Source organism: Venturia canescens, chromosome 8 (assembly GCF_019457755.1).
Source record: "Venturia canescens isolate UGA chromosome 8, ASM1945775v1, whole genome shotgun sequence".
NCBI classification, from domain to species: Eukaryota; Metazoa; Arthropoda; class Insecta; order Hymenoptera; family Ichneumonidae; genus Venturia; species Venturia canescens.
Genome location: NC_057428.1, coordinates 2171104 through 2192366, shown reverse-complemented (window position 1 = coordinate 2192366; position 21263 = coordinate 2171104). Strand labels below are relative to the sequence as shown.

Here is a 21263-nt window from a genome sequence, read left to right as displayed (position 1 = left end):
TCTTGAGATTACGTATTTCCATATCACAGGTTCGAGGTTATTCATTAATGCATTTGAGATGGTCAGTTGAGACGTCATTTTTGTGAATTATTTTGTAATAATTATTTGGAAGGAAGCGTGTTTTTACGAGGTTCGATATTCTTTTGAATGATAACGAAGACGGTTTTTCATAAAGTGTATGATGAGTTTGGTTTTTGGATAGTTTTTTTAGAAGCAGACTTTTACTCGGACAATTTTCAATTTCCTTTTTCAATTTCAAGAAACAATGTATGATTTTATTTTTTGAGGGTTCAATCATTTTTTCTTGAGCTGCTATGACGAGCTTGTAGTTTTTTATAGGTGTTGAATTTTTTTTGAGCATACTTTTATGTAATCACGCAACTGATGATATATTTACACTGGACAATATTCCGCGAACTCTGGTTTAATTGAAAGATTATCTCAGTTGACACTTATTTCCAATCGAATGAAATAATGAAATATTGAAAAGTTTCATTGACATAAGCATCGCGCATTTTTTTATATTTTTCATTTTCACACACACACACCACAGTCTACATTTCCGCGGCCACTTTTATACCGGTTTAGTATACCATAAGTTTTAACAAAATAAATATTAGTATACACTTTGTTAGATGACGCGAAAATTATTTTTATTTTCCCGCACGCACTTCCTCACATCATAACCCCAAACGTCAACACGACGTGAAACTTCGGCTGGTGACTTTCGAGTGATTCGTGATTTCGAGCTCTCGAGCTCCTCAGCTTTCCGCCAAACTTCCTTGCTCTTTTTATTGAATGTCATTGGCCCAAAAATTCTCTCACCCTTCATTGGTTGCAACAAAATTTCTCTTACCAGGGATTGGTGATCATGGGGGCCAAGGGGCCTATGTTTGTAGCGGTTGGAGTACGCGTATACAGATGCGTCAAATCCTGAATGTTTTAGTAACTTTTGCATAATCTTAAGCCTATGCAAAGTTTTTTCTCAGAAATTATGACACTGATCATGCTGATTTTGGGTTCATTCGACAGAGAACTTCTTAATTAGCTAAAAGTTCAATTTTCAAAGCCGTACACAACTCATGAGTTTCGTAATTTAAGAAAATCACAAGCGAATCTTACCCCTACCACCGCGAATCGTTTTATTCAGAGAAAGTATAGTCTCGGCGAGAGCCTCAGGCCAGCAGACGACAGGGTTGTCAATGTACTTGTCCCGAGACTCTACCGAGTCTCTTGATAAGAGACTGACTGAGCGATCGGTAAGCGTTGTTTGGTGTCATCGCAAAGGAAAGACGCCTCGGAATTCGATCGTTCAGCATCGTCTGACCGCGAGTTCGAAGGAAAAGAAAATGAAAGGAGTTGTGTACTCGGGAATGACTGAAGTGCGATCGGTGCGAAAAAATCACGCCACGGCGATCGCTTTCGACTCTTTATGAGTCGAGGGGTGGAAATCGTGGTCACGTACCGCGGTTTTCGGTGTACGAACGCTGAACGTGACTGCATTATTCGGAGACAATATGGTCTCGGCAAGAGCCACAGGCCAACCGACATCAGAGTTGTCAATGTACTTGTCCCGGGACTCCGGCGAGTCTCTTGATAATATCGAAAGAAAAATGGACAAAAAAAAATTCCATTGTACGTTCTCCAAATGCCAAATAAATTTAGAAAAAATACGATAGAAATTGTCAATAAAAGGAAACTGATGGTTGAATGAGTAGTGCAACAAAACAATTCTACTTTGAATTATTTTCAGTGAACGTGGTGCCTTCCAGCTGCTAGCAGATTTTTCGTTTGTTGATACATGGATCATGGCGTGCCCTATTTTATCTCCAAATGTCGGAAATCACTTGTTAAAAAATGAGGTCTTACGACGTTGTGAAGGAGTTGGGAGACTGCTTCTTCGCAATCCTGGTGAAGCCATCAATATGAACAAACATTCGCGTAAGTACGATAATAATATTAGTGACCGCAAATAAATGTGATCTTATTAACGCTCCTATCACTTTCCTTAGCACACAGCTCGGTGCGAAATAGTTCATCTAAGGGTTCAATTTTGGAAAGAATGCCTGCTGAAATGTACGTTCCAAATCAAGAGCAATGGCTTGAACTCCGGGCACCGAAAATATGTAATTTGTGTAATACCGAATAATGAAAATGTGTCATTTGGGCCCCCCCTTGAAAGTGTACGACGCTATTGAAACTTAGTTTACGACCGTTTTTTCAAATTTTAATAGCAGGAAATTTCGCTTATTCATCGTATCATCAAGACGCTCGGCGGTGTCGGGACAAGTACTTTAGTAGTAGGGCTATGTCAGTTCAAACCGAGGGGTAACCCCAGCTGTGCAGCAACGGGGTAGCGCGGGGAACGTTCCGGGGGCTGCATGGTGTATAGAGGAAAGATTCTCTGGGTAGCGAGGAAGTGGAGGGGGTAGTAGAGATGCAGCCGTCCAGTTTGTGGCATTGCATAGATTGGTCTCGGGACAAGTACATTGACAGCCCTGTCGTCTGCTGGCCCGAGGCCTTCGCCGAGAGTATACTTTCTCTTAATAAAACGATTCGCGGTGGTGGGGGTAAAACTGGCATGTGATTTTATTGAATTACGAAGCGCAGGAGTCATTTCGCAATTTGAAAATTGAAGTTTAAGCCAAATAATAAATTCTCTTTCGATTCCGCCCAAAATCAGCATGATCGGTGGCTTAATTACTGAGAAATAACTTTGCACGGGTTCAAGATTATGCAAAAGTTATTAACACATCACAGATTTGACGTATATGTATACGCGTTCGACGTCGGTTAGTGGTAGTAAAGTTGTGTCTCAACGCATTCTGATTGGCTCACCGATGTCGGCTCAATTCAGCTCACCGACTATGTTCAGACTCTATGTAAGGCCTGCTACACATGGTCAATAATATTGCGCAATATAGGTGATTGCACAATATTATTGAACGTGTAGATGTAGTATTGAAACGTTGCGTAATCATTGAACAAAAGTTTGAGCTATCTTAAATTTATGGCGCACTACATACCATACAAACTTATTGTGCAATATTACTGTGCAATATTATTGTCCGTGTGTAGCGGGCCCAACGTTTAACACTCCAGCCGACCGTCCACGTTCAGACTCTACGATAAGTTCATCACTCCAGCTGACCGACCACGTTCAGACTCTACGAATGTTCATATATTTATGACAAAAGTCATTTCGGACATAACGAAGTGCGGTATGTAATTAATAAGCAAACGCAGATTCGACATAACGACATTTAACGAAACTCAGTATAAATTTAAAAAATCGTTCGTCGTCTAGTGAAATGCATATAAGATCTATTATTTTATTATTTTTCTTTTAAATGATAGTGTGGTGTCATAATATTACAAAGCTGGAAGTCCTAGTAACTTCGACGTGAAATGTGTCGATGGTATGAACGAAACTCTTCAAGTTCTCAAATATTATTCTTCGAAAATAAAACCGAAACATAACCTACTTTCGAGCCTAATTATCGTTTCAAAGTGTCATTTCGTTATTTTTGAGCTCGCAGTTCTAGATGACTTTCCCTTCCACTTATTTCTCTTTTTCTTTCAATTTATTTTTATTTGAATGAGCAATTTGAATGAAAAGTGATGGGCCGGACAAGTACTTTTAACACGTATTTAAACAAAATCTGTACCGATCGAATCGACGTTGAATGTAGTAAATAATACCATGGGGGTCCTGAAAGTCAAAGAAGAATCGATTTTTTTAGCAGTCTCTACCGTCAAAGAATAATAAATGGCTTTACCAGTAATGTGATTTTTTTGGATTAGCCATTTTACCAAAAAGTCATGGGCAGGAAGGCTTCGGTTTCCTTATAAGTTTCTGCTGTTGGAAACTAACTTTTAACTTCATCGTTGCTTGGGCTGGAAGAGTATTTTCAACTCGCATTCAAACACAATGTTATATGTTCTCTAATGATTTAAAAAATGAGTTGGCAACGTTCTAATTATTAGAAAGCAAAATTTTAAGATTTTGTGTAGTTACGGATTGTTTTTCTAATTTCCATAAAACGAATTGAGCCGGACAAGTATTAAACCATAAACTTCCCCTAGGAAAAAAAAGGTTGGGACAAGTACATTGATGGTCCCTCGTTTGCTGATAATTCCATCCATGAAAAAAACTTTAAAAATATTTTCTTTTTAAATTGTCAAAAAAATGATTTTATAAAAAAAAATATAGAACAATTCGAAAAAATTTTCACAAATCTTGAAAAAACATTATCTGTAAAAAAAACAAATCTGTATCTACTTTTTAAAGTGTCAAAAGAATCAAATAACAAGTAAAAAATAAAAAACCGAAAAATCGCGCTTGAAATCATTTTGGAAACCGATGCCTCATTCTTCTTATTTCATTTCAACAGCTAAATCAATTGAAAAAAATTCCATCTAATTTACGTGCAGCATTAAAATTTATTATATCAATTCGAGGCCAAGTATTTTCTAATGAATTGAAAAAATTACCACTTGAGTTACGTGCAGCACTAAAATTTATGATATCAATCGAAGGACAAGTAATTTATGAGTAACTCCAAATTTCAACATTATGGAATTGTTCTAAGAAGCTTTTAAATGCAAAAAAATCACATGCAAGCTAGTCATTTCTTACTCTATGGTGGCAAAGACTTATAAGAAAATCGATTCTTTTCAGACTTTCAGGAGCTTCTGATATTATTCACAATATTCGACGTCGATTGGATTGATACAAATTATGTTTAAATATGAGTTAAAAGTACTTGTCCGGCCCATCACTATTCATTCAATTAAAAATCAATCATAAAAAAACGAAATTGTACGGCAGAATCCGGTTAAAAATTTATTGACATGCGATTTATTATTAGTTTAATGTTCTTAATAATAGTATAGGTTAGTTATACCGAATGAAATTCGTTCGCTGAAAAAAGTGAGAAGTAAAAATTGCCGTCATTCCAATACCAACTGGGGAGTTATTTTTGGAAGCTTGAACATATTTAATGTGCAAAATGTTTTTTATTTATCGATGCACAATAACATCTCTTGTATAGTACAGGACAATTCGTTTCCATTCTTATTCAATTAGTGCATTTAAGGGAATATTACTTGAAGATAACTCTCTAAATACGCTCTGCATGAATATTTGTGCTCGATCAGTTCTAGAGAAGCCCTGATTTTTATTTGAATAAACAATTTTAATGGAAAGTGATGGGCCGGACAAGTACTTTTAACTCATATTTAAACATAATTTGTATCGATCCAATCGACGTCGAATATTCTGAATAATATCAGAAGCTCCTGAAAGTCTGAAAAGAATCGATTTTCTTATAAGTCTTTGCCACCATAGAGTAAGAAATGACTAGCTTGCATGTGATTTTTTTGCATTTAAAAGCTTCTTAGAACAATTCCATAATGTTGAAATTTGGAGTTACTCATAAATTACTTGTCCTTCGATTGATATCATAAATTTTACTGCTGCACGTAACTCAAGTGGTAATTTTTTCAATTCATTAGAAAATACTTGGCCTCGAATTGATATAATAAATTTTAATGCTGCACGTAAATTAGATGGAATTTTTTTCAATTGATTTAGCTGTTGAAATCAAATAAGAAGAATGAGGCATCGGTTTCCAAAATGATTTCAAGCGCGATTTTTCGGTTTTTTATTTTTTACTTGTTATTTGATTCTTTTGACACTTTAAAAAGTAGATACAGATTAGTTTTTTTTACAGATAATGTTTTTTCAAGATTTGTGAAAATTTTTTCGAATTGTTCTATATTTTTTTTTATAAAATCATTTTTTTAACAATTTAAAAATAAAATATTTTTAAAGTTTTTTTCATGGATGGAATTATCAGCAAACGAGGGACCATCAATGTACTTGTCCCAACCTTTTTTTTCCTAGGGGAAGTTTATGGTTTGATATCACGTCTTTTTTCTCAAAAGTTCTTTATTTATGTTCAGTTGACTATAGGATTTTAGTTTAAATTTCTATGAATTATTTATGATTTTCGTCTTATAACGTTGGTTTTCACGAAAAAAGACCTATTTTTCGTCAAAATTGTACTGGACATATATCGTCACAGGTCTGTCCTCGAACTTTGGCGATTTTTTCCCTTGTACTCTAATATGGTTTGTCAATTAGGAACCCAAGAGCACGGCCGCAAGCGGGTTGGAGGCCGGGATATGATTTTTGGCTTATAGCGTAGGTTTCCACGAAAAAAGACCTATTTTTCGTCAAAATTGAACTGGAAATATTTCGTCACAGGTCTGTCCTCGAACTTTGGCGATTTTTTTCCTTGTACTCTAATATGTTTTGTCAATCAGGAACACAAGAGCACGGTCGAAAGCGGGTTGGAGGCCGGGATATGATTTTCGGCTTATAACGTTGGGTTCCACTAAAAAAGACTTATTTTTCGTAAAAATTGAACTGGAAATATTTCGTCACAGGTTTGTTCTTGGACTTTGGCGATTTTTTTCCTTGTACTCTAATATGTTTTGTCAATTAGGAACCAAAGAGCACGGTGAAAAGCAGGTTGTAGGTCGTGATATGATTTTCGTCTTATAACGTTGGTTTCCACGAAAAAAGACCTAAATTTCGTCGAAATTGTACTGGAAATATTTCGAGAGAGGTTTGTTCTTGGACTTTGGTGATTTTTCTCCTTGTCTTCTAATATGTTTTGTCCATTGGAAACTCAAGAGCATGTAGCAATGTGTGTTGCGGGCTGAGATATGATTTCCGGCTTATAACGTTAGTGAAAAGAAAGGAAAAGAGAAAAGATTGATCAAATTCAAGACACAACGAATACAACAGAATTGGCCATTTTTAAATGTCGTTTTTGCATTCTGAATCTAGACATTTTCGTGTCATCCAAAACATGCCCCCGATGAAATATATTTCCAAAGTTTGCAAGTGGCCGCGGAGATCCAATTATCTACAGTTTGATAGTTGCAGAAAAAAGGCACCTGGAAACATTTATTATGTCAGAATTCAAAGAAGTAAAAAAAACTGAGCGTACTTGATTCAACAGAGCAACGGAAATCAAAGACGTTTAAGGTACCTGCATTGCTTGTGGAGGAAAACAATTTCATTTCAGGATAATTTAGAAATAAATTAGGAAATTCAGAAATTTAGCATAGAATTTAGAAAAAGGAAAATTAAGATAATTAGTAAAGCTGAAAACTTTTGTGATGAATTTTTGAAATTACATGTTACGGTTGGAGTAAAAAATTTAAATAATTGGCACACATGCTGCGGCACAAAAATATCAAAGTTTGAAGGTATTCGCTCCATACCGCAGTAATACAAACTTTAATACTATTTGAAAAGAAATACTTTAAAACTTGCTGAACAAAGTTCCATTACATATTACCATACAGATAGGGGGTGATACTTAGCACATATACTTATCCACAGAAATTTCCAAGTTCGCAGGTATCTGCTGCAATTCAATGTATCTGCGCAATGAGTTTGGAAGACAGCAATTTCAAATCCATCCATAAATGAGCAACTGAAGACTTTTGTAATGAACTTTTCACTTCATATTTATGTTACGGTGCGAGTCAAAAAATAAAATGAATGGCATATCTAAATTTTATAGTTTGCAGATTTTTGCTGTATTTCAATAATCCAAATCTATAGTATTAGAGTGAAAAGTTGTTAGAAGTCTTGATGTTACATTCAAATGACATAGCGCACATAACATTCAGAATTTCTGTAGGTTTCCATGATGTTGGCAGGTATAATACTTAATCGCATCGAAAACTGAGCAACTGTACACTTATCGTAATGAATGTTTTCACCAATAATTCCACATTTGCAGTTTGCAGAATAGGAATACTCAACATACACGTCATTTCATAAGTATTGTTGTCAATATTTGTGTTTGCCTACTGCATTCCGAAGATTCAACTTTTCATGTTATCAGCAAAAAAAGCATCCAAGGACTTTTTGGAACAAGTTTCAAAATTTATTACTCGACAGACAAAAAGAATAACTACACTTATATCAAGACCAGAAACTGTTTTGAGAATCTGTTGTACAAAATGTGCGATTGATAATCATAATTGGAAACCTCTTGAATCACGTTACCACAATCAGCATGGAGAAATAGTAGAAAATCATAGGACACATATTAGGCAACTAATTAATAATATGCATCGATCCGCTGCAAACCGATGGAGTCAAAACAAGGATCGGAATGAGCAGAGCCATAGTTAAAAAGAAAAAAGACAGCGCAATTGAAAGAGAACAGAAATCAAAATTGTTTCATATATCTGTGCATTAGCTTCTGAAGACAGTAATTTCAGATCTATTCAGAAATAAGTAGGTGAAGACTTTAGTAATGAATATCTTAGTTAATATATTCCAGTCGGAACCAAAAAGTTAAAAGATTGGCATACCTGCTATTTCACAGAAATATCGAAGTTCATAGGTACTTGCTACATACCAGTTATACAGACTTTGGTGCTATAGGGAAAAACACTTCAAAATTACATGAACCACATTTTTGAAACTTATTATGACACATTCAAGAAAAAAGTGACAGATACGATGCATGTTGAAGCAAGCAAAATGCTGTAATTTTGTATGTCTCCATGGTTATCCGCAGACAAAATATTTGATCACATCTAAAAATGATCAGGTGTAGACTTACAGACATGAATTTTTCAACCCACAATGCCAATCGCAAACATGGTCTGGAAATATTCAATATACATGTCGCTTCATCACTTTGTCGAACTTTAGAGGTGTTCATTGCATTTCGAAGATACAAATTTTGATATCATGAAAATTAAGCACCCAATGACTTATTGAAATAAATTTCCAAATTTATCATGTAACAACTCAAGTGATTATATCTATGCATTTATATGGCCCAAAGATTTTTCAAAACTTGGGTGTATGAACAAGCAATCATGAAGGCTTTTTGTTATAAATATTTCAAATTATCTTGTTGAAATCAATATAAAGAAATATAGAAATACGAATATCTCTCGTATTGTCTGGAGAACGAATAGAAATTGGTATGACAATACACTGTAAGCTAAGGAGGTGGAAAAAAGGGACCGGTGAACACAGCCAAACTAAATGAAAGAAATTATGACAACAATACATTGAATTACTTGACCAAAGTTTTTTAAAATTTATTTGAATTCGTTTACACACAACCATCCACCTCTTTCTTTAATGTAATTACACAACATAGAATTTCTGTTTGGAAAGAACGTTTTAGAGGTTATAATGAACGAACGTTTTTTTTCTCATTGTTATTATTATTATTATTCAACACTAATTAGTCACGTCATTAATAATATCGATTCCTTCCACTTTTCAATAACCACTTTTATTTTTCTACACTCTGCATGCAACAGCACTCCGGCGGTCATAACCTCAAACGTCAACATGACGCGAAATCTCGCAAATTTGCTATCTATGTATATATTACGATATCGAAGTAGAACAGATAATTCTTAATTTTCACTACACACATTATTCACGTTTTCATTTCTCAACATTTTACTCACTCTCAGTACACTGTATGAGATCAATTAATCCACTTTTGAGGTTTTATTTATTATAGATATTATTTTCGTGAATTGGGCTCGAAACTTATTGAAACTTCTTTTATGAAAAAAATAAAATTGATTATATCCACTGCTATTTCCAATAATGTTTTATTTATTTAAACGAAATTTGTAAATCTTGCACCGTTGATCCACGGGGCTACGATCGCAATCACTTTATAATAACATAACAGACGATAACAGATGGTATACAAGAAAACATTGAGGACTATCAGAAACTTTCTCATCGGCGATTGGTCGAGACGGATAGATTCTCACCGGTGATTGGTTATGATGGGCATCAAGAAGCCCTTGTATGTATCGGTCTGAACCCATATACGGATACGTCAGCTGCGTAAATGTGTTCGTACTTTTTGCATAATCTTGAGCCCGTGCAAAGTTTTTTCTCAGCAATTACGCCACCGATCATGCTGATTTTGGGCGCAATCGAAAGAGAATTTCTTAATTAGCTGAAAGTTCAATTTTCAAATTGCGACATAACTTCTGAGCTTCGCAATTCAAGAAAATGACATGTCGATTTTACCCCCACCACCGCGAATCGTTTTATTCAGAGATAATATAGTCTCGGCGAGAGCCTCGGGCCAGCAGACGACAGGGCTGTCAATGTACTTGTCCCGATACTCTGCCGAGTCTCTTGATCAACGTGATTGAAATTACTTATTCTAATACTATTACTCTACGTTTTTAGTTTAGAATATTCTATTGACCATAATGTTAAATTCCGAATTACGAATAAAACACTTGTCCACTAATTGATATCATAAATTGTACAACTGTATATAACGTAAATGGTAAATTTTTGGATTCACAAAATTTTCCTTAAGTTTCTTTCGTGTTCCGTAGGAATTGCTATTCCGAATTGCCAATAAAAACTTGGCCTCGCATTGATATCATAAATTTTAATGCTGCACATAACTTAGATGGAAACTTATTCAATTCATTCAGTTGTTTCTTCTTTAGAATAAGATAAGAAGAATGTTTCTTCTTTAGAATAAGATAAAAAGAATGTTTCTTCTTTAGAATAAGATAAGAAGAATGTTTCTTCTTTAGAATAAGATAAGAAGAACTAGGGAGAAAGAAGGTTGGGACAAGTACATTGATGGTCCCTTGTTTCTGGATGACATAGAAAAAATATTCAAATCCAGGAAAACAATTCTATGGAAACAAAAACCGAAAAATTGAAAAGTTTAAAAAATTCAACAAAAATTAAAAACAATCGAAAAAAATTCTATAAAGAAAAACTAAAAAATTGTCAAACAAAATCATAAATATTAAACAAATTGAAAAATGTACTATCCAAGTTACATGCAATATAAAAATGTATGATATCAATTGAAGGCCAAGTTTTTATTGATCACTTGGAATATTTACCCAACAAATCGGAAACTTTGATTGAAAAAATGACGTTTTATGCATAGGAGTCACTAATCATTCATAATAATTATTTTCGAGGAAAAACAAGCTCATGAAGCAAAAGTTATAAAGAAAGTTACGTGCAGTACTAAAATTGATTATATCCATTCGAAGCCAAGTATTTATCAGTAATTCTAATAATAATAATTAATAATTTTTTTTAACCAGAACATATGAAAATCGGTAAAAACTCACATGAAAGTCATTCGTTACTTCAAGAAGGTACAGACTTTGAAAAATCGATTCCCCGCCAACTTTCAGGATCGCCTGGTGTTATTCACAACATTCAACTTCGATTGGTTCGGTACAAATTATGTTCAAATACGTCTTAAACGTACTTGTCCAGCCCATCACTTTTTATTCGAATTGCTCATTCGAAAAAAAAATTAGGGCTCTTCTATGATCACAAATATAATAAAAGTTATAGAAATAAAAAGAACATCTCCAAGTAATTTGAACTTGACTGTTCTCAAGTTCGTATTGCAATAATAGCAATTTCCACTTCACATTCCCTTTAGTGAACACATACCATTCGGTAGGAACTAATGAAAATGATAAATAATAAGTCTCATTACAAGAAATTTTTGAATCTACTCAGCATTGTAATGTTTTTTTTTTCGATAGTCACGCACACATTTTGATAAATATCACGAGTCAAGTATGACACGCGCCATTCCTGCAATTCCTGGAGAAAAATGATTCTGTTGTGAATGATAAGTCCATATAATATAAATAGATTGATCAATTTCGTCTTTGATTTTAGTTTCATTTCAACAAGAGCGATTCCTGTAATTCGAAGGAAAATTATTTTTTCGGCAATTATTGTTCCTTAATATTAACATATGGATTAACTTCGTTTTTGATTTTTGAACAAAGACGTATTTGAACATAATTTGTACCGATCCAATCGAAGTTGAATGTTGTGAATAACACCAGGCGATCCTGAAAGTTGGCAGGGAATCGATTTTTCAAAGTCTGTACCTTCTTGAAGTAACGAATGACTTTCATGTGAGTTTTTACCGATTTTCATATGTTCTGGTTAAAAAAAATTATTAATCAAGAGACGCGGCAGCGGCTCGACGCCAAGTATTAAAAGGAAAAACTGCAGCGCAAAAGAAAAGCCAGCGCGAGCCCTGCCGCTACTCTTATATACGCGAATATGCCGGTTTTATGACGTCACAGAATTTTCAAATGGCTCTCACAAATAAACCATTTCATAAAAGAACTTGAAAATTTGTGACGATTTTTTTTCGATAATTCTCTTTCCATTGGTCTTTGTTGCAAGTAAATCCGTCCAGTAGATCCTGAGATATGTAACGTTAGTGATTTAAAATCCATCATTTCGGGATTTTCATTTTCTTAGAGACAGAGGGGCGTAAGTTACGCTTGTTTACATTTGGACTTACGTCCTTTGCACCATTTCTTACTTTTGTCACACTCTACGTCACGTACTACACTGAACGCGGCTACCCCCTCTCCTTCTGCGTCGCCGAGCGAGAGAGACAGAGAATGGGCGCACAGCGGGGGCAATACCAGCTCCTGGTTTGCGCATAAAATATGTATATAATTATATAATATATATTTTATTTATTAATATTAATTAATAATAAAATATTATTATAATAAATATTTTAATATAATTAATATATAATATAATATATATATATAATATTATACAATATATAATATAAAATGATAATAATATAATAAAATAAAAAAATTGAATAATACGAATAACATTAAATAATAAATAATAAAAATAAAAAAATATAAAATTCTGGTCTACGCCGCTGGATTTTTCGAGGATGTCCAGGGCGATAGCTCATGGGTTTTGGAGGACTAGGTTGCCTCTAAAAAATAAGCTAAATTAGAAAAAAAAATAATTGACACAGTAAAAAAAGAACGCCAATTATTAAAAGGTCGCGAACGTAGTTTCCAATAATTTTCTATATTTGCATTATCAATAAAAAACTTCAAATTAAAAAAAAAATGAGATCGTTTTCTGAAGTTGACAAATATAGTGAATGAAATACGATTCCTATATAGTTGTCACGTCTCGCAAAAAGAAGTGAAATCAGTAAATATTAAAACTTCAAAAAGTAAAAAAGGCACGCCAAGTATTAAAAGGTCGTGACCGTCGTTTTAAATGATTTTCTATATTCGCATTGTCAATAAATAAATTTAAAAAAATGTTTAACTGTGAAAAAATATGAGATCTATTGTAACATATTGTAACGATACACGTTACACGCACACGGCAAGCGCCCGTGTGCGTAAGAACAGTCGAGTCCGACGCCCCACCACGGCGAGGGAAACCCCGCGCCGCGTGCCCCGCCGCACCACGGAGTGGACACTATATAAGGCGACACCTCCGTTGCCAATTACCTATCATTTGATCCAAAAACTCCAATCCTATAATACACTCTCGGCGTGTCTCCTGGCATAGCGTCCAGCTATCACGCTTCCTTAGGAAAGCCCATCCTACCTCGAATATCGTGTCTCCTGGCACAACGTCCAGCTATCACGATATTCTCCTCGATCTCGGAAACGAGTGTCTCTCGGCATAGCGTCCGACTATCACTCGGGAACGAAATCACCCTAAGATCTCCGTGACAAGTGTCTCTCGGCAGAGCGTCCGACTATCACTTGCCATAGAAATCTAAACTCCTTGGCACAGCCCAGGCCACTCTTAGATATAAGTTCTCGGCAAAGGCCATGCCACGTAATTTATAAGTCTCGGTACTGTAACGAAACGCTCTTGCCGACCTGGCCTGAACGCCGCCACGCGTCGGTTCGAGCAACCTAAATAATAAGGAGCAGGTATGAAGGAAACGCGGACACCGTTAATTTTGTGAAAATAATAAAATAATCGATTTTATTCAATTTTGATCGATATTTAACAAAAATAAAGAAGATTTAGCACTTTGGCTCGCGGAAAATAAAATTTGTATTTTGATTTTAATATTGTCTTGCTTTGTTTGATCGGATCTGGCGAGAAAAAGACCCGAAAGACCCGAAAACGTTGCAAATTCTCTGTCTGAGATAATTTTTAATTTCTCAATTTTCGAATTTTAATAGTACAAAAATAATAATTAGAAATAAAACAATTTTAAATTTAATGGTTGCGTTCGTTCTAATCTCTCGACACGCCTCGAGCTTAAAAACCTCTCAATTCAATGCTTCGAGCTATAATTCGTTTGACGCGGTTTTTCCGATGTCCTGTCACGCTTGTTTTCTAAAAAAAAATATAAATGAATCCAAGAGGATCTCTTCGCTTTTACAATTTTTCAATTTTGTTTTGACTCGATATAATTTTTAACTCGATCTATTGCCTCTTGGATTTTTGTTAATTCTCTAATTTGCGTTAGGTCTCCATACCCGCCCAACTCGGACAAGATTTTTATCAATTTTGAATCTAAAATTTTAATTAACCCAAAAAAAATAATTTACAGCTCTGCTTTTAACGATCATAAAATGACAAAATAGAATCTACTATGGAATATGACAGGATAGCGTAGACCACAGGCTCTGGGATTGAAACGTCACCGAATCGCTCCGAGATCCTGTGCATCCACTAGGTTAGGTAATTCACCGTCCACGGGCTCTGGGATTGAAACGTCGCCGAATCGCTCCGAGATCCCGTGCAACGGAAATTTGGAAAAACTAAGAGTGGACCCTGGACTCTGGGATTGAAACGTCACCGAATCGCTCCGAGATTCCAGGCATCCAGGAAAATTTGGAAATTTTAGAGGTTAGGTGCGGACCCTGGACTCTGGGATTGAAACGTCACCGAATCGCTCCGAGATTCCAGGCATCCAGGAAAATTTAGGAAAGGAATTTGTGAATTTAAAAGCAGAGTGCTTGGTCAGTGTTGTCAGAGAGGTCCGAGTTGATCCTTGAGGCAGGGAGAACTGAATGCCGAATGAGTCGCGCAGCGCTTCTTATACCCGTGTCCCCACCATAAAATTCTCGAGCGCCGAGAATCTCCGTTTTCGCTCGGTTCTGCGCATCAACTTGTTACGCCCTCTCCGATTGGCCCGTTGCCATGATCCGCGATCGCCTGTTGGTCGAGCAGGCTAGCACACGATGCGCAGACTACCGCTTTTTATGATTTACAGCTTATTACGATGTTAAACAGTAAAAACTTCAATCTGATCAAATATTACTTAATTTCTTCTTCAATTTGGCATTTTTATTTGTTTTAATATGATTCGTAAAATTATAATCGCTAAAAGTCACGTACGCGTCCTATAGCCCATCAACGCTCTGCCCGCGCATGCGTCGTAGTCGCTTTTTACATTTTTCATTATTACGTTAATTCTGTTACATTGATTTGACTTCGGATCATTTTTCTTAAACTCGTACTATTTTTCTGATGATTTTGATCATATTCACGTGCTCGGGCGACTTAAAAAAAAAAACAAAAAGAATTAATCTGGATAAAATATAGCGCGGCGAAGTTCAGAGCGGCGCCGGTAGCCCCGCTCAGGCTCATGCCTACCGGCCTAAGATGGCCGCCACCTGTCAACAGCGACGAGCGTGGTCGCCGCGATGTTTCGTCCGCGATCTAAAGATCGCGGAGTTTCGTTCGTTTCGACGGGCTCGGGCCGTCGCGCGTGTGTTTCGCTACAAATGCCCCCCAGAACAAAAAAATCTAAGAATTAGAGATTTTTGTTCTCCAATCTTAGTTTAACAATTAAAAATGCTTAGAAATTTGAACATTCGGAAATCGGAAATGGAGTTTTTGAAAAGAAAAGCTGACGCCTTGACCCTGGAAATGGCTGGATTTGATGATCTCGATGTTCTCGATGTTCTCGACGTTTTTCACTCATTTGGTGGATCGCCGAGGACACGTTCTCGTCGATAGGCATACCAATTACCAGCTGCTTTTTCTTCCTCTATCAGGTCCTGCATCTCCTCTGGAGAAATCATCCCGATGTCATCGTTTAAACAGCACTCGTATGTCCCTTCTCTCGCAAACTCTTCAAGAACGAGTCGATCCCCCAAGTTATCGTTGCGCGGCAGTGTGAATAACCGAACCTCATGTGCCTCCTTGGTAGGGTGTTCAGAAACAATCTTGATTTTGACTCTTTTCTCTTCCAAGGCCCGTTGGTAGTAAAGGCACACAGTTTCCTCCCATCGTTCTCCCAAAAATGGTTTAATTCCCGATAGGTAACCTCTCGATGAAAAAGGTGGAGCCACAAGGAACGCATGCGGAAGGGCACTCAAATCAAAAACTGGATGCATAAGCGTTGTCCCTCGATCGATGAATCTTAACGTGGCTTCGCTGTCCTCGTATCCCATCAATTCCACGCGATGGGCTGCACTGCCGATTTCCAAAGCGTAGTGATTTCCAATCTGATAACCTGGCCTTTGCATATGACCCATTCGGTTGACGTGCGCCCCAAGCTCGTATTCGAAGTCGCACAGCTCCCAATATTTCGTTTTGGTTGTAAATGTGAAGTTCGTTGGATTTTTGAAATCCAAGATGATGCACTCCATGGTCCCTTCCCACGTACCAGGCCACGGAGAAGGCGTTGGTACTCCAGGGATGTTGTGGATTCTCATGTTGATGCTGATAAAGATGTTCGATGTTGCTCAGGATGAAAATAGCCGACTTCTCGACGTTGAATTCCCTTGAGTTGGCGAAGTCGTTCTGGATAATCAGGTAGACCTCTCGATGTTGCTAGTAGCTTGACTGGAGCTCTAATGATGCTCCGGGGCCCGCTGCTCCGACTCTTATACCCAACTTCAATCCCCACTCTTTTCACATTCCCCACTCTTTTCATTTTCAGTCCATATTACCCCCTCTTCACTTTTACAGTCTCTTATTCGTTCATATTACCCCCACTTCACTGCTTAGTCCTTTTTCACCCTTTTGTCCATCATTTTTCATCCCCACTTCCATTTCTCTTCCCTTATTTCCCTTTCCGATTCGTTTTTCCTTATTTTACAGGTAAGTACTTAATTTCTAATCCTTATTTCTAATTAAATTTTTTTTTTCTTTTTTATCAGGACATCGGATTTAGACGAGTAAGTATTCGCATTTATTGCTAAAATTTTTAAAATTTTTCTCTTTTTTCTTTTCAGGCCAGCGCGTTCCAGGACATTGATTTCTCTACGGTAAGTAATTTTCGCGTTTTCTAACTTAAATTTTAATGCCGTTTTTCAATTTTATTTTTCTTTTTCAGGTGCAGAGTTTCCCGAGTCATCGCAGGTAAGTATTTTTATGTTTTTCAGGTGCAGAGAATCCAGAGGACAACGATAGGATGCTTATTTTCAGGTTAAAGAATAAAAAACACAGGAGATTTGTGGTAAAAAATATGATAACGTCTTTATTTGCGTTTGACTGATCGTGACGTTCTAACATAATAAAATCGAGAAAATGTAACAAACATAAGGATATTTGAGATCCGTTTTCTTAATAAAAAAAAATAACAGTATTAAATTTGTACTTTGGGAAAAAAAAAATTTTCTTGAATTTATTCTTCAAGACATCCCGCCTGCAATTCGCGAGCCATTCTTGCCCTGATCTGTGGCATGTCGTCCTGGGTAAAATCGATATTTTTGTTTGTTGCCTCATATCGGGCGAACTGGCACGTAAAAACACCGCAGTCATACCCATTCGTCTGACAGGGAATGTTTGTTTTATTCCCAAGGGTCCATTCCTCTTTATTGATAGGAACCTCGTTTTTTTCTTTCGCCTCCTGGACTAAATACTCCAGGAGTGTTGCCAAGTAGGCGGGCTGACTGCCCTTGAAACTATCATAATAGCAAATCTCACCAAAGAGCATATCTATTACCGCAAGGCACCAGTGATTGCCCAAGTGAATGGGGACAATCACTTTGTGAAACTTAAAAATATTGATCCTCTTCGTCCACCTTTTAACGGCCACGTGCCCGTTAATGTGGAGCCTCGGAAAGAAAAACGAATTCATCACGTAGACGTCTTCGTTGCTGATCAATTCAAGATAATTATTTATTACCTCGTCGTTCAGCCAGTTTTCGCCCTTAAGGGTCTCGAGGTCTTCCTGTCTAATCCTCATCTCCTTCTTTATCTTTTTTGTCACTTGTTCTTTCTCCTTGTTGTCCGTGCTCTTTCTTTTTCTTCCGTTGCTGTCATTGTTGTCGTTAATGTTGCTGTTTTCAGTGTTTTCTTTATTTGTCTCCTTCTTTATCTTCTTTGTTTGTGTTTCCACATTGTCGTCAAACCTCTTCCTTTTATTTTCTTTGTCATTATTGTTATTGTTGTTCTGTATGTTTTCTTTTTCGTCCCCATTGTCGTGAGTCCTCTCTCTGTTATTCCCATTGTTGTTGTTGCTGTTTTCGTTGGTTATGTTCTCCTTGACGTCCTCAATCCACACAAACTCTCCGGCTCCCCATTCCTTCCATGCTTCCCCCTTGTCCTCAACTTCCCTTATGGGTGAAAGTATATCCGGCACCTTAAACTCGTCCTTTAGCCTAATCAGGAACCACTGGCGCGAGATAAAGCGGAGAAGGAAATCTCGGTTCGGTCTCCTGGATTCCTCGACTTCGATTCTGTGCAATACCCATTCGGTCTGCACCCCCTTCTCTTTCGTTGGAAACGCGGTCTGCGTTTTGACGCTCTGCATGCGTCTTTTTGACGCGTGCGGGCGAACCACGGCGATCACTATGACGTCATCTTCTTCCTCTTTCTTTCTTCTTATTTCCCTCAAGATTTCTACCTCCTTTTCCTCATTCATCCATTCTCCCCTTCCTCCGTCCGTCTGTTGTGCGAAGTCTTTTCGCACGACTTCAGTCTGTGTGCTTGCGTCCATCTTCATGCCTATGCCCGTCCAGAGAAATTTTTCCACTCATTCTTATTTCCTTTTGTTCTTCTATCCTCTACTTACTTTTTCGTTATTTCGTTATTCCTCATGCTGTTCATGCCTAAATCATCATCAAGAGACTCGGTAGAGTCTCGGGACAAGTACATTGACAGCCCTGTCGTCTGCTGGCCCGAGGCTCTTGCCGAGTATACTTTCTCTGAATAAAACGATTCGCCGTGGTGGGGGTAAAATTGGCAAGTGATTTTTTTGAATTACCGAAGTTATGAGTCATCTGAGGCTTTGAAAATTGAACTTTCAGCTAATTAAGAAATTCTCTTTCGATTGCGCCCAAAATCAACACGATCGGTGGCGTAATTGCTGAGAAAAAACTTTGCACGGGCTCAAGATTATGCAAAAGTTACTGACACATCACGAGTTCGACGTATACGTATACGCGTTTTGACGTAGTTAGTGGTAGTAGAGTTGTTGCCTCTACGCATTCTGATTGGCTCAACGATGTCGGCTCCTCCAGCTGCTAGGCCGACCGCGGGTGAGGCTCAAGTGTTAGAAGGCCTAAAATAGCGAACAGGCATTCTGTATATCTATATATGCGTTATACAGAATGCCTGTTCGCCATTTTAGGCCTTCTAACTTTTGAGTCTTACCCCGACCGCGCTCAGACTCCGTAAATATTATATATATATATAAACCATGTGTCAGTTTTCGATCATCGTATAAACAAACGGAGTTTTGTCATTATGGAATGCGTGTGGAATATATAAAAAAAACTTTCGTCATCTAACCAAGTGCATAGTACTAAAACCTGTGGAATGCTAAACTAAACCGGTATAAAAGCAGTCGCGTAAATGTAGTCTGGTGTGTGAAAAAGAATAAAATAAAAAAATACGCGGTGCATGTCGACGAAACTTTTTAAGATTTCATTAATTCGTTTGACTGAAAATAAGTTTATCATTTATATCATTTGTGAATATAGGTTATAAGATATCAATACATCGATACGCACATCCGAAACCACCCGAGACTTGTTTTCATACTGAACGTCATTTTGACAGGTGAGGTTATGATCCCCAATGTGCTGTTGTGTGCGGACTCTAATTAATAAATGAAAATGGTTAGTGAAAATTGGTTAATGTATATTTTGTTAAAACTTGTGGTATACTAAACCGGTATAAAAGCGGCCGCGTAAATGTAGACTGTGATCTGTGTGTGCAAATAAAACATATAAAAAAATGCGCGATTCATATATATGTCAACGAAACTTTTCAAGATTTCATTATTTCGTTCGATTGGAAATAAGTGTCAACTGAGATAATCTTTCAATTAAACCAGAGTTCGCGGAATATTATCCAGTGTAAATATATCATCAGTTGCGTGATTACATATCATGTGTAATAATGTAGGTCATATATACGAGTTCCCTTTGATAGCTGTGTGGTAACGAACCGGCCGGGGTTTGACGTTACGAAGTGTGGGACAAATGTAGCAAACGTTCGCATAGTTAGTGAATAATATAAATAAGGCAAATCAGTTTATCAAAATAGGTCTGGAAGTTGTAAGAAAAAATGTTCGTCAACCTATAACGTCAAATTTTCTTTTTGCGATCTGAAATATTATGGTTGATAATTAATAAAACAAGAACACACAGAACTGTTAGTATATATATAATGTAAGAAACTCCAATCGAATAAATGTTTTCTAATTTATTTCTTGTGTCATCGGTATTTTTGAATATTCCCACATTTTGCTTCCTATTGAGTTTGGCTCTGCTCTTTCCGATCCTTGTTTTGACTCCATCGGTTTGCAGCGGATCGATACATAGTATTAAATGGTTGCCTAATATGTGTCCTATACTTTTCTACTATTTCTTCATGCTGATTGTGGTAACATGATTCAAGTGGTTTCCGACTATGATCATCAATCGCACATTTTATATATCAGATTCTTAAAACAGTTTCTGGTGTTGATATAAGTGTTGTTATACTTTTTCCACCTGGTCTGTCGAGTAATAAATTTTGAAACTTCTTCCAAAAAGTCTTTGGATGCTTATTTTGCTGATGATATGAAAAGTCGTATCTTGGGAATGCTGTATGCAAACACAAATTTTGATAACAAAACTTATGGAATGACATGTATGTTGAGTATTTCCACTTTGCAAACTACAAATATGGAATTATTATAAAAAAAATTCATTCGAATAAGTCTACTGTTGCTCAGTTTTGGATGCGATCAAATATAATGCCAACCAACATCCCCAGAAACTTACAGAATTGCTGAATGCAATGTGCGCTATGTCATTTTAATGTAACATCATGACTTTTGACAACTTTTCATTATAATGCTGTAAATTCGGATCATTGACATACTGCAAAAATCTGCAAACTATACAATTTAAATACTGTGCCATTCATTTTACATTTTGACTCTAACTGTAACATATATATGAAGTAA

The 21263-nt window shown here is 36.6% G+C and overlaps 2 protein-coding genes across 2 annotated transcripts in view; one reads left to right on the top strand and one right to left on the bottom strand.

The window, feature by feature from the left end:
- The window catches only part of LOC122414823 (coiled-coil domain-containing protein 142), an 89463-nt gene extending 87487 nt beyond the window's left edge, over positions 1-1976 (top strand). Inside the window, exon 4 of the mRNA XM_043426417.1 lies at positions 1754-1976. Coding sequence (XP_043282352.1) covers positions 1754-1976 — 223 coding nt within the window. The remainder of the gene's footprint in view (positions 1-1753) is intronic.
- A 15510-nt stretch (positions 1977-17486) lies between these two features.
- Positions 17487-18809, bottom strand: LOC122414822 (sentrin-specific protease 1-like). Its single transcript, XM_043426416.1, has 2 exons — positions 18373-18809; positions 17487-18222 (listed from the first exon to the last, which is right to left on the bottom strand). Exons 1-2 carry the CDS (start codon positions 18807-18809, stop codon positions 17487-17489), a joined length of 1173 nt encoding a protein of 390 aa, XP_043282351.1.
- Positions 18810-21263: the final 2454 nt, after the last annotated feature.

Bases quoted from the DNA above. Each gene is read 5' to 3' on its own strand.
- LOC122414822 (XM_043426416.1), bottom strand. From the start codon at position 18,809: ATGAAGATGGACGCAAGCACACAGACTGAAGTCGTGCGAAAAGACTTC. The intron at 18,223-18,372 runs GTTTGTGTGGAT...AGAAAATAAAAG, and splicing joins AAGGAATGGGGAGCCGGAGA to GAAGAGGTTTGACGACAATG.